The 12341-nt window shown below is 43.4% G+C and overlaps 1 protein-coding gene across 6 annotated transcripts in view; it reads left to right on the top strand.

The window, feature by feature from the left end:
• Nucleotides 1–10236, top strand: part of AK8 (adenylate kinase 8) — an 81640-nt gene extending 71404 nt beyond the window's left edge. For all 6 annotated transcript variants that reach the window (XM_014942878.1, XM_014942876.1, XM_014942881.1 and 3 more), the window contains 2 exons: nucleotides 7176–7256; nucleotides 9770–10236. In XM_014942878.1, coding sequence (XP_014798364.1) covers nucleotides 7176–7256; nucleotides 9770–10016 — 328 coding nt within the window. In that variant the 3' untranslated portion in view covers nucleotides 10017–10236. The remainder of the gene's footprint in view (nucleotides 1–7175; nucleotides 7257–9769) is intronic.
• The last annotated feature ends 2105 nt before the right edge of the window (nucleotides 10237–12341 follow it).

Genomic DNA, 12341 nt, shown 5'->3' with positions numbered 1-12341 from the left:
AAAGGCCTGGGGTTCTTCGCTGGTGTAAATCTGCATGACGCCAGTGGAGCTCCTTTGCTTTACCCCAGCTCGAGATCCAGCCCCTTGTTCTGTAAAGCAGATGCCCAGTGCTACCCAGCAGGGCTGCGCCTCTTCCCCCTCCGTAAACTGGTGTGGTACCTGCTGAGATGCTGCTGAGATACCAGGCTGGTGGGGTGGGATGCGGGAGGGACCCTGCCACCTCGGCTCTCTGGGCTGTTGGAGGCTGAGCATGTCCAACTGGTGGGTGGAAAACATCTAAAAGAGTCATTACTCTTCGCTGCTGGTGAAGGGAAGGAACATCTGCAGCTACGAGGGATGTTGTTCATCTCGCTCCCCTGGCCAGAAGCCATGTCCTGGGAATAGTGCCCCTGCTTTGCTGCCTTTTGTAGTTATTCGACAGAATTGCATCCATTTGAAAAGAAGGATCCGGTGTCTGGAAATAGCTTGTCATCACATGAATCATTACAGGAGCTCAATGAGCAAAATGCTTGTGCCGATTAACCTGTGGTTTAGTATTTATGCAATGTATTCTCCCTTATGGTCGAAACCTAGAGGGTGAAATTACTTCCCAAAATAGAATCAAGCATCTTGCATCAGAAAATATCCCAGAATTTGAAAGATATCAGTGAATAAAACCTCCCAACAGCTCCTTCCATAAATAAGAGATAAGGATCATTTCATCCATTGCAGAGACATGCAGAAGCAGTATTTAGGGTAGAAAGTAAACTAAGATCCATGTCCGGTCAGTAATGCAGCCTCAGAAGATCATTTGTAGCCTGGTTACCGTGGGCAAAATACCTGGTTTATAGCAGCATTGAGAGAAACCTCAACAAGACTGGGGAAAAGGTAGATGGGATCTATGTAACCAGTTTATTTTTCAAGAGGGGATTTGGGGACGCAGAATGTGATTATGGAAATACAACGTGCTCAGGATCCTGTGGCTGGGCCCCTAGTTCTTGAGAAGAGGCTTAGCCAAGGGTTCAGGTTCAAGGTGTCTTTATACTACAGGAAAGGGAGCGTTCTTTAGGGGAACTGATTGATCCAAGTCAGATATCTCTGGCTAGAAAGTCAATAAAGACAAGATAACCTGAGTTTTAGCTGGGATTAGTCACTTGGATTCAAATCTGAATTTTCTTGTACCTGTCAGCTTGAACTGCTAACTTGATTTGCCATATTATTATGATAATTGTGCTACCCAAGAAAATGACCTTTTAGCAGTGCAGATTTTTGTTGTATCTTGGCCAAGCCTGCCTGCCATCAGATTTTTGTTGTATCTTGGCCAAGCCTGCCATGCCACCCCTGTCTGGTTTGTGATCCCTGTGTGATCCAGAAGTTTGTACAGTTTTATACTTTTTTTTGGAAACTTTTAAAACCAAAAAGCGTGGTCAATTTTAACAATGTGTCTTACAGTTTACCCAAATTCAGGACAGTTGCTGATGATGGTACTTGTCTCGCTGCCAGTTCAGTCCCTAATGCCCCCCAAGGCTTTTCCATCCTTTTGTGGAGCTGTGTTATTTCCTTCTCCGCCTGCCTTGGCTCTGTTTTATGAACCAAAAGGAGGAGCTTGCATTTGTGCCAATGATCACATAAGGATTTTACCTGCGGTAGCCTTTTTAGAGAGCTACTGCATCCATGCACTTCAGCAGCCTCATCTCTTTTACAGCTTTATATCTCAATTACAAGAATTGTAGCCATTTCGTTGCCAGAACTAAGTCCTGCAGGAGAGTTATTTTCCATGGGGAATTATGCCATAGCATCAGATAAAACTGTATTGATATCTCCATAGTGGGTAAGATCTTCTGTGCCTTATGAAAGGCTCGATTTTCTAGCCTTGAATTTGATGTTTTGTGTTTGTCTGCCTGGAAAACAGGGTGACTTTGTGTCCCCTTCTGTCCTTTCGCATCTTTCTCTCCTTCTTCTCTCATTCTTTCGCTCTTTCTTTCCCGTTCTCTTTTGCTCTGATTTAGCTAGGGTTCTGTCAAAGTTCTACCAGCAAAGTTTGCTGTAACTTTGAGATCACACAGGCATCTGATCTTCACATTCTTTTTTTTTTTTTTTTGAAGCAGACTGATGTGGTACGTTGTAAACTGCCAGGAGCACTTGCTAATTTAGTAGTTAATGACAGTCACAGAGAGTGTTTTTCTTGCCCCTGGAGAGATTTTAGACACAGCTGGGGTAGATTTGCCACTATCAATTATGCACAATTTTAAACAAGAATTGGCCAGCAGGGGCCTCTTTTTTTTTGCAGAGTGCAGAGCGTGAAGAATGGGAATATGGCAGCTGGTACCTGCCTACGAGGGAGAAGATATATAGGAGTCAAGAAAATATGGGAAAGATTAATAGCTTACTATTTTTAAAGTTGCAGTTTCAACTCAAAAGTTTAAATGCTACATTAAAAGTGGACCAGTGGTGTTTGGTGTTGGTTTTTGTTTTTTTTTTTGATTCAAGCATCCAAACTCTGTTGCAAGGTTTGACCTGGCCCTGGTGTAGCCACAAGTAAGTCAGTAGTCTCTGTTTTTAAAAGCCAGGCAGGGAGTTGGGATTCTGTCTCAGATATCATATTACATCACTTTTCATCCTTAAATGAAAACAAGGTATGCATTCAATTAGATTTAACGGTATGGGTCAAATTTCACAGCCAATAATTTTCCTTTTCTTGAAAAAAAAAAAAGGCTTTGGACTCCCCTCCACCAGTGTCAATCCAGAGCAACTCCAGGTAATGGGAATACCAAGGATGAGAATCTAACCAAAGTAAATAGCTCAGGTCTAGAACCATCGACATCTGGATCTATCTAGGTCAGCCTCATAAAACAGCTGGGTTTAAATGACAGGACCAAACCTGGTAGAAGGCTGTGGCTTACAGGGAGAGCTTTAGTTCTCCTGAGCTGTGGAGGCAATGACAAGGCAGTGGAGCCGTCCTGGAAGGTGATGCAGGAGGAGTGTGTTTAATCTCCAACTCAGTGACATCACAGTTCAGACACACAGCTTTTACTTCTCTAATGGCAACACATAATTTTTCCATTGTAGGTGCTTTGAGTCAGTGACATTATATCCACAAAATAGGAAAACCACCACCAAAAAAATTCTCCTGAGGACAACTCTGAGCACTGTCACTTGTTAATAACTTAGATTAACTAGGCTGGTTGCCGTCTGGAACAACTGCAGTTCAGGATATGAGTGCTGCTGTGTAGGTCAAAAAACCTTCCTTCACTTACCGTATGGTTAGGACACATTTTTCCAAAAATGCTGTGTCATGATCAGGTGTGAAATAAAACATCTACTACCCATCCTTTTACCTTCTCCTCTCTCCGTTTGAGAAGGGAAGCCATCAGGATGCCCTGGTGACCTCTAAGATCTGAGACGATGCTGTCTGAATAATCAGAAGCCAGAAGCGATTGGAATACCCTTTTGGAATGCCAGATGGCTGGTAGGAAAACAAGGGTATATTCCAGCTGTTAGAGGCCTTATATATTTCATCGTCATCCAAAGGCGACTAGTTCTCATTTGACTAGGTACACAGTGAAGGTGTCATCAACATTATTAATTTGTCGGAATTTAATCTCTCTAATGTATCTGAAAGCTGTAACAGATGAGATAAGTGATGTCAAGTACAGGGAGGAAGAGGCAGGATTCCCGCACAAAGGTGCTTTTTTTTCCTTTTAACATTTGTGTTCCCGGTTTTATTATCTGTGAAAGCGAGCTGACAGGGCCGGACCTTCTCTCACATCCCTCTCCTGGGAGAGACAACAAAGGAGAGAGGCCAGAGCTTTGCTTACGAATCACTTGGCTTCAGTCCTGCATCTAGCACTGCTGTTGCCACTCGGTCATAGTTGGGGGGACATTTGTCCTCAGAGACTCCAGATGAGAGGCTCTACCGAGTCATACCCCACAGAGCACCAGTTTGTAACTGGATGCCAATGATTTTTTTTAGTTGCCACTGGGCAGGTGATGCAGGAGGGAGGGTTCTTGGTGCATCTCTGCCCAGCCCTCCCCGGTGCACACCTCGTTTTGCTGCTGATTGACGTTATTCACCTGTTGCGGAGCCGCACTAACAGCTGCCAACTCTGAAAGAGAAGCTGCACTAGATGCTAATCTAGCAGTCTAATGTAGTATACTTTGATATGAGGCTGTGTTTCCTCGCCTCCCTGTCTACCCATTCTGATGACATCTGTTTCATATTTCCCCTTGATAGAAGTTGTGACACATTACAACATACAAAGCCTGGCTGATTCCTAGAGCGAGCTTTACAGAGGATGCATTTATGTGAAAAAAAAAAAAAATTACGCTCACAGAGGATGCATTTATGTGAAAAAAAAAAATTACGCTTGGTATGTGAAAGGGGCCAAGCTCTCCTTGGAGACAAACCCAGTACTTGTAGGGAGTTGTTCCAATTACTGCTCTAAATGCTGGCTCAAGGTCATGGATGCAACCCTCTATCTTAGGAGGGTTTCCAAGAGAAATCCAACAAACGTTACCTGGACAGTTGGAGGGTCAAGTTCCATATGTGACCTGAGTCATAGCAGCATGAGATGGGGACGTGGGTGAAATGTTGCTCAGAAATGCCTTGAGGAGCCGAAGGAGATGTATCACATACCCAAGGCTAACACTTCACAGAGAGTGCATACATGTAAATAGGCTTTACTCCTGTGAGTAAGCCTCCTGGGGCTGCATAATAGACTGTGTGGGGTATGTGTCTCCTTCAAAATGATAATAAAGCTTTCTAATTGGAAGTATTTTAAGTCTAGACGGTAGTTCTGTCAGTGGTTTTCCCCTTCATCTTTTTCTCCTGCTTCTGAACGATTTTAAACTGACAGCCCTAGGGAGTGATGTTTTCTCTTATCTCTAGATGTACGGTGTGGCAGGGTAAGACATCCCACCTTCTGCTGGAGGGACCATTGGGTTTGGAGTTTGTGGTGTTGTAGAGTGCATTCTGTGTGTACCATTATACAATGCGTGTGGGGAAAAAAAATCCATATTAGCAGGGATGTCTGTAGTCTCCCACATCTTCCCCCTACACTCTTCTTTAATGGTGACACCAGACTGGATAATAAGAAGCATCTTGTGTAAAAAAGAAGGGAATCTCAGACAAGGCTTTCAGAGTTCATTTTGTTGGCAGCTTTTTAAGTGGAGTTTTTTAGGCTCTTCTGTTTCAAATACCATAATACTTTTTGAGTTAGTAACTATGAATTACGACAAGCTTTCTTGATATGCCAGGTTACAATCCTTTAGTGGTTTTGTTTATTTCAGAATATAATAGGAAGCCGTATCAATTATTATGACTGTATAAATGTTGTTCCTCTCTACTAGAATATTCATCTTGAGACATATCATCAGATGTTACCTGTTCTGACAATCACATTTTTGTGCCATTGTTGGGCAACAGAAACAAAGAAAAACAAAATGTTAAGAGTGTAAGGGATAAAAGAGTGTTGAAACTGTTGTTCTTTTCCTGTCTTTGGAATCTCTGAGATCTTGAATGTTTTATTTCTGGCTGTTATTTTGTTACCACAGTGTGAATAGAAGTCATTATCTGTAAACATTTGAAAAGAGAGATGATTTTCATAACTTTAAATCCTACAAAGGATTCTAGTAATCTGCTATGTGCATGCCGAGGTAAAGCTCAGCCTTTCATCTGGTCTGATCCCACCCAGTCAGTGTAAAATGTTCCTTTGGTGAATGTCTAAAGCATACAGTATCTTTTGTGAGAGGCAGACAAAAACGCAAATAGGAAGCCTGGCCTTGAAGGCAGCAGCAGGAGAAGGTGTATTAAAAAGAAAAATGTATTTACAGCCTTAGGGCTGTGCTCAGCTGGTAAAAGTTTATTTTCAATAATAAACTTTTCAAGTTTTCAAAGGGAGCTGTATTTTTTATGGTGTTCTGAATTAGTCATTGAATGGGATCTCTGTCCAGATCTGCTTTAGTCTCCTATTGCAGTGGCCTCTTCCAGTGGCTGGGGACAGGGCACTCACAGCTCTGCTGCTTCTCAGCAGTTTGTCGAGAATTTGCTGCTGATGAGCTTTTGAACTTGAATATAAAATTAATGGGACCATTATAATGAACCAAAATGCCAAGGAGTCATCCATGTGAGATGGGCACAACATTCTGTATGCAGCAGTGTAAGATGACTGGGGTCGAGAGGGGTGTATATTGTTTTCTGGTTCTGTTGTCTCGATTCAGATCAGGGCTTTTGTGTAACCTGGATGAAATAGGTTGGCAAGTCCCACCCCATCCTCTGGTGGAAAGTTCTCCATAGCACAGAACCCACACTGAGAGTCTGACTTTTTAAGATGCTGAGCAACTATGTCGTGTTCAGACTGAATGGGAATTGCAGATTTTGATCTTAAAATCAAGCATTAATATTTCCTCTTTAGCAGTCTCAGCAGGTTGTCAAGCAGGTTATGCCGTACGGAGCTGCCTTCTGTGCCCTGGCACTGTTCTCTGCAGGGCAATGCTAACAGAAGGGACAGGGCATTGTCAGCATCACAAGGTGGCATGTATGAAGTCTGATCACTCATTCTGCTTTTAAGGATGCTGGGCAGGCGTGGGAGACAGGAGGACTCACACTGCAGGGCTGTGTGGGGAGACAAGGGCAGAAGAAGTGGAAGTTGGACTAAAACAGCAAGAGGGAAACCCCTTCCATGGGCACAGCGCTGTTATTGGGGAGGAATGCATAATATTGGCAGACAAGCTCATTTTCTGTCCTTGACAGGAACAGTAGCAATTTTTTATTTACCTTTTGCAGAATGTCATTGTGGTTGTATTTGCTAGTTGGGTTGGGAAGCTGGATCCAGAGGACGCTCAGAGGTAACTGCTGGCTTGTGAGGGAGCTATGGCAGAGCCTGGGACGGGCTGCAATTCGGTCACTGGTGTCCACACTGTTCTGTCCATTGAACCCCGTGACACAGCACCACAAACACCGTGTGTCAAAGAGCTTCTGCCTCGACAAGCTTGGAGACTAAAGCTGATGTGAGGAGAAGAACCAGAGAAGAGAGGCCCTGTGCATACGCTAATGTTTTCTGATGCTACAGTTTTGAGTGGTACTGTCACTTCCACATTTGTGTATGCTCTTCATTTGGGTAAGGATTAACTTGCTCTGAAGGTCACAAGTGATGTTCTCAGGATGTTAATGCACTTAATTGTTGTGTTCTCCATAGGGTATTTTTCTTTAATCTCCCCTATGAATCCATCATGGAACGGCTGTCTCAACGGAGGATTGATCCCGTCACCGGGGAAAGGTTAGCACTCATGTCTGATGTTTAACATTTTTCAAGACTGCCAGGGAGATGAAAGCACCAGGTAGACTTCATAGAAATCTAAGGAAACTCAGGAATATTGTACTCTTGCTTAGGGATTCCTTAAGAGAAAAGTTAAAACTTTCATAGCTACTCGAGTACCAACCCATCTCCCTGCTGCAGCAGAAGAGCTCCTCTTCTCAGAATAGGGTATTTAAAATTGTGGAGCCCGAAATCTACAGGAGCAAGTAGCTCGGGTCTGACATTTTAATGGTAACTAAATTGGTTGGTAAAATAATGCTGAGGGAAGATGTCTGAAATCTCGCCTAAATGCAGATGGTTTTCAGACATTCCCATGGGAATTTTGAAGGCTTCCCAGCTGGGGAAAATGGAAAACTCGCTGCATTTTACTTCCCCCAGCTCCTGTGATGGTTCTGTCTGCTCTGAGATATTCATATATTTCCTGCTTAGTAGAGCAAACTTGTTTGAGTCACCCTGAGATTGGGTTCTCCATCGTGGCAGTTCGTCTCACCGGCAGTCACATCACCTGATGTCACCAGTGACCTTCAGGATGACTGTCTGATCCATCCTTGTTTTTCTGGGAACACGTAATAATGAAGTATCTCCCTCCCTAAATACCTGCTGGAATTGGTGTGGATTTGCAACTTCACTTGTGCTCTGTTTTTATGATTCCCCACACTTAAATTTTAAACCGCTATTTTACTTTTCTAATGGTTAAATGCATCCTATTGAATCAAAGACAAATGCTCAACCCTCAGAAATTAAGGCCATAAATAGTGGATTTGTCCCAAAGTGGTACACGATTATTCAGACATCTCACTCGAGGTGTGACATTAACTTGTGACAGCGACAGTGATTTGCTGTAACGGGTCTCTCTGTTTTTGTAATAAGTGTTGTGGTTGTTCAGAAGAAATGAACAGTACGAAGCAAATCATTCACACATCTTTGCATTTCTTATCATTAGGATTAGTCTTTTCAGTATCTGCTCCAGTTCACACGCTTCCTTCTTCCAAACGCTGGGTTTTATTCCTTCCAAATTCATTGTGAATTGAATTGTTTTAGATGCTGTATCTAATCCTCAGCATTATGATAAACCTGCCCCGCTGGCTGCAGTGCGGCGAAGAGGGTTGGCCTTCAGCTGTGCTCTGAGTAATCCTAATGTGGATTGAACTCTGGGTCCACATCCCTGTCCCAGCTGGAGCCACAGGCACAGAGACTCCACTTCTCTCCTAAGTTTTTCTTCTGTCCCAACAGTTTCAAAAAATTTGGCTGTACAGGAACAAACAAGGTTTTGTGTTAGGGCACAGGAGACATTTACTCGGAAGTAGAATTACCCTGGCAGGACATTTGAATACATGTCTGCAAAAGAGCTTTTAGTGATTGTTGGGAGCCTTGGGCAGCTCAGAAGCATTGTCAGAATCCTGTTTGGTGGCAGGTCTCTGGGCAGGCAGAGCTGGGCTGTGACACTGCTACAGGGAAGCCAAATTCTGGCATTTTGGAAATTAGAAAACTAGAAATAACCAAAACCTACATCAGAGTGAATTAACCTCTTTTTAGATTCAGCTACTATAAAAATATGTTAACAATTATATTCTACCTGGTATCTGCCCCAGAAATAGAGACTGAAGTAGAATATTTGTGTCTTCTTAACTTTTTCCAGTGAGCCTTAGCAATAACAATATTAACTCTAATTTTGTGGCTTATCAAGAGGAAGAGTCTTCCAGGCTCGAGCTCGTGGTGCTTTGGAGACTGTGTGGAGGAAGGACTGTGCTTCAGCTGCTGTTCTGCCCTTTGCTGGAGGCTCAGCCACATGCCCACTAATAGGAAATACTTTCAAAAGTTAATGTTGGGGATCCCAGCCCTTTTGCTGCAGTTATGAATCTGAGCAGGAAAGTCCTCAATGTCTGAGAACCTTAAACACATTTGAAGTTAAGGTTCTTCAGCAATGCCCGGTCACGGGGCTGTGTTTGGGCTCTGGTTCAGTGCAAAGAGAACACTTAAAAGTTTGGCAGGATTTTCCTGACTAATGTCCAGCATCAGCATTAACAGCAAACCACAGCAAAGACTTTTAACAGATGCTGAGGTTTAAGGTTAGGCTTTTTTTGATGCATTTTTTAAGATAGAAATCAAAGATTACAAGTAAAACATGTTAACTTCGGATTAGGTCTGGAACAGATCTGGAAAGGCTTCTGAAACTGGAGCATTCGGCAAATAATAGGGATTTCTCCACACTTTGTGTGAAGTATATAAACACAGGACTCTCTCTGTCTCACCTCAAGAGAAACTCTTGTCTTTTGAATATCCAGGATTCTTGAGAGCAGGAATGACAGATCACTTGCCCTGAAATTTCCACTTATTGTCTTAAAAACCCCAACCTAGAGTAGAAAGAGGCACTTCCAAGGAACTGCAATCGGCAGAAGCAGGGAGTATGTTAGGAAATAGCCACTGTGTCCTCAACTTGAGCTGAAAGGGTGGTGTTTGTGTCTCATCTCCAGATACCACGCGACGTTCCGACCAGCCCCCACACCGAAGATCCAGGCCCGTCTCAGGCAGCACCCCAGAGACACAGAAGAAAATATCGAGAAGCAGGTGGAAATCTATTACAGGAACGTCAAGGAACTGGAGGATTTTTATGAAGACGCCTTTTATGTCAATGCCGACCAAGACCCTCATGTTATCTTTGAGTTCATAGAGAGCTGTATCATTAAGCCCCTTCCATGCAAAAAATTAAAAAGCTTATAATTGATAAGGATTATTTCCAGGACAGTTGATTTTGAACTTTTCCCTATAATGTTTGCAGTCCAGTCACAAGTGGCAGTTGTCACCAGTGAACAGGCAGTCAGCAAAGCTCTGTTAAATTTGAAGCTCACCAAGGCTGAGTGAATCAGAGAGAGTAAAAAAACCTGTGTTTTATGGGAATTTTTTTTGGCTTTTGTTTTGTGATCCAAGGTGTGAAGCACTCTAGTTGGAGAAGTTTCTGTGTTCAAGTCAAATATCTTTTTTCTGATTCAGTGAATTTTAGTTTTGCCTTAACCATGTTTTTGTTTTGTGATCCAAGGTGTGAAGCACTGTAGTTGGAGAAATTTCTGTGCTCAAGTCAAATATCTTCTTTTCTGATTCAGTGAATATTAGTTTTGCCTTGCAATACCCATAAAGCCAATGTTTGTGCCTTCATTCCCTCAGTGCCCTCCACTAAAACTCCACGGGCACTACCTGTCTCTCCCACTGTCCTGCTCTGCTGCAAGCAAACACAAAAGCAAATGCAAAAAGGAAGTTTGCAGCTCTCTCTGCAGCACACTTATCCCCCAGACAGTAGTTTGAGGCCAGGGTGCAGAGGTTTGCACTCCCTTGTTAACTCAGATTGTTTAAAAAGTTCTGACAAAACAGTCACCCTGTTCTCAGTCCAACCCCACAGCTGGGCTGGATGACTGAGATCAACTGGAAAAAATATCCAGAGCCATAGAAACTGGTTGCAGGTTCATCCCTTTCAGGCCCCAATTAAGGACATAACGAGCTGCAGGAGCAGATAAGTTACTAAATCCTGTTTTCCTCAGGGAGAGAGGCTCCCAGCTTGTGGCTGCCCTGACTGGGCTGTGGCTGGGCAGGCTGGTGACCTGTTTTTTTTTTGCTCTGGCTGGATCTGGCTGCAGTTAACGCTCAGGTAAGTGTTTCTTAACTGGAAAATCCTTGATGAAAAGCACAGCACTGTTAGCACTTTTAGCTCTGACTATGGATGTGCACATCCTTGATGTTTTTGAGAAAGGGGCGTGATTTGTTGTGATTGAGTGGAGCACTGAGGTTGATGCCTCTATTATGTCTCCCTCTGTTTTTCCCTTGTGTATGAGTGAATTCCCCTTGGCTTCAGCTTTCTCCTGGAAGTCTCTCTGTCTGGGAAGATGCAGGAGGCACCTGCCTTCTCCTTTCAGAGAGGACAGGCCTCCAGGAACTTTTTGGTTTTAGATGACTTGTCTGATCCTGTTGCTGTAAATAAGTTTGGGTCTTTGTTGCTGTCTTTGGTCGTGCGTGTCTAGGTCTGGATGGAGGGCTGTAGGGATAGACTTGCCAAATTCCCTTCTCATTCCTGCAGAGTAAATTCAGGTGGGAGGACCCTGGTTATCCAGGTGGCTATGAGTATATCATATTATTTTGGGTAGAGTTTAAGGTCAGAATTTTCAATATCTTTAGGGGGTTTGGTGAATGGGAATTGGGCTTTCCAGCCTTGAGGGCAGCTTTAAAAATCTCAGAATAAATATCTTTGAAATCTAAGAAAGCCAAATCCTCTGGCACCAGCCGAGTCCTCGGTGCCTCTTGTGCTGAGAAATCCCAGCTTGTGGCGTGGGGCTGAGGCAGCAGCAGGTCCCAGGGCCCAGCCCCAAACCTCCTGCCAAGCCGGGGGAGGGCATTTATAACAGTCCGACCTGTTACAAATGTGCTGTTTGGTAACCTACTTGGGCAGCTGTTTTTTATGCTATGGCTATAAAGATCTGCTGTAGCATTCATGCATAATTGGGAGCCCTTCTATTAATAATACATGGGAAGCTCATCTTGCTAATATCACCTTCATCTGAGTGTTCCTACTAAATATTTTGATAGATGAAATGGATAGAGAGCGTATTTAAATACTGTTTGTACTGCAGCTCGGGTACAAAAGGGACAGTGCATCTTTAATTAGACAGGTACATCTGCTTAATTAATTTAGCTGTAAAGCCCCTTTTTCCTCTTCATTCTTTCATCTATATGCGGGTGCTATATTAGTTCCGCTCGGCTGGTTCCATAGAAACTGAGAAAAAGAGCTGGTCTCATTGAGATGCGCTTGGCATGTCTGGGTACGGAGTCTCAGGTCAATGGTCAACCCCCAAGGGTTTGCTTCAGGCCCGAAGTGCAGAACGTAAGGGTTAGCAGAACATGCTAATACTCGTGTAGAACTCTCCCTCAGAAACAACTAAAACAATTGACATTCATTTAATTACTGTAAACGAAACAGCCCCTGCATCACTTTGCATAGTAAAGCCTGTTAATACCAAAAAGGTTCAGTGGGTGGAAGGAGGAATTAGGCTTTTATAATTG

Source organism: Calidris pugnax, unplaced genomic scaffold, assembly GCF_001431845.1.
Source record: "Calidris pugnax isolate Ruff unplaced genomic scaffold, ASM143184v1 scaffold102, whole genome shotgun sequence".
NCBI lineage: Eukaryota > Metazoa > Chordata > Aves > Charadriiformes > Scolopacidae > Calidris > Calidris pugnax.
The sequence above is the reverse complement of the archived record's forward strand: the minus strand, read 5'-3'. Positions and strand labels throughout refer to the sequence as shown.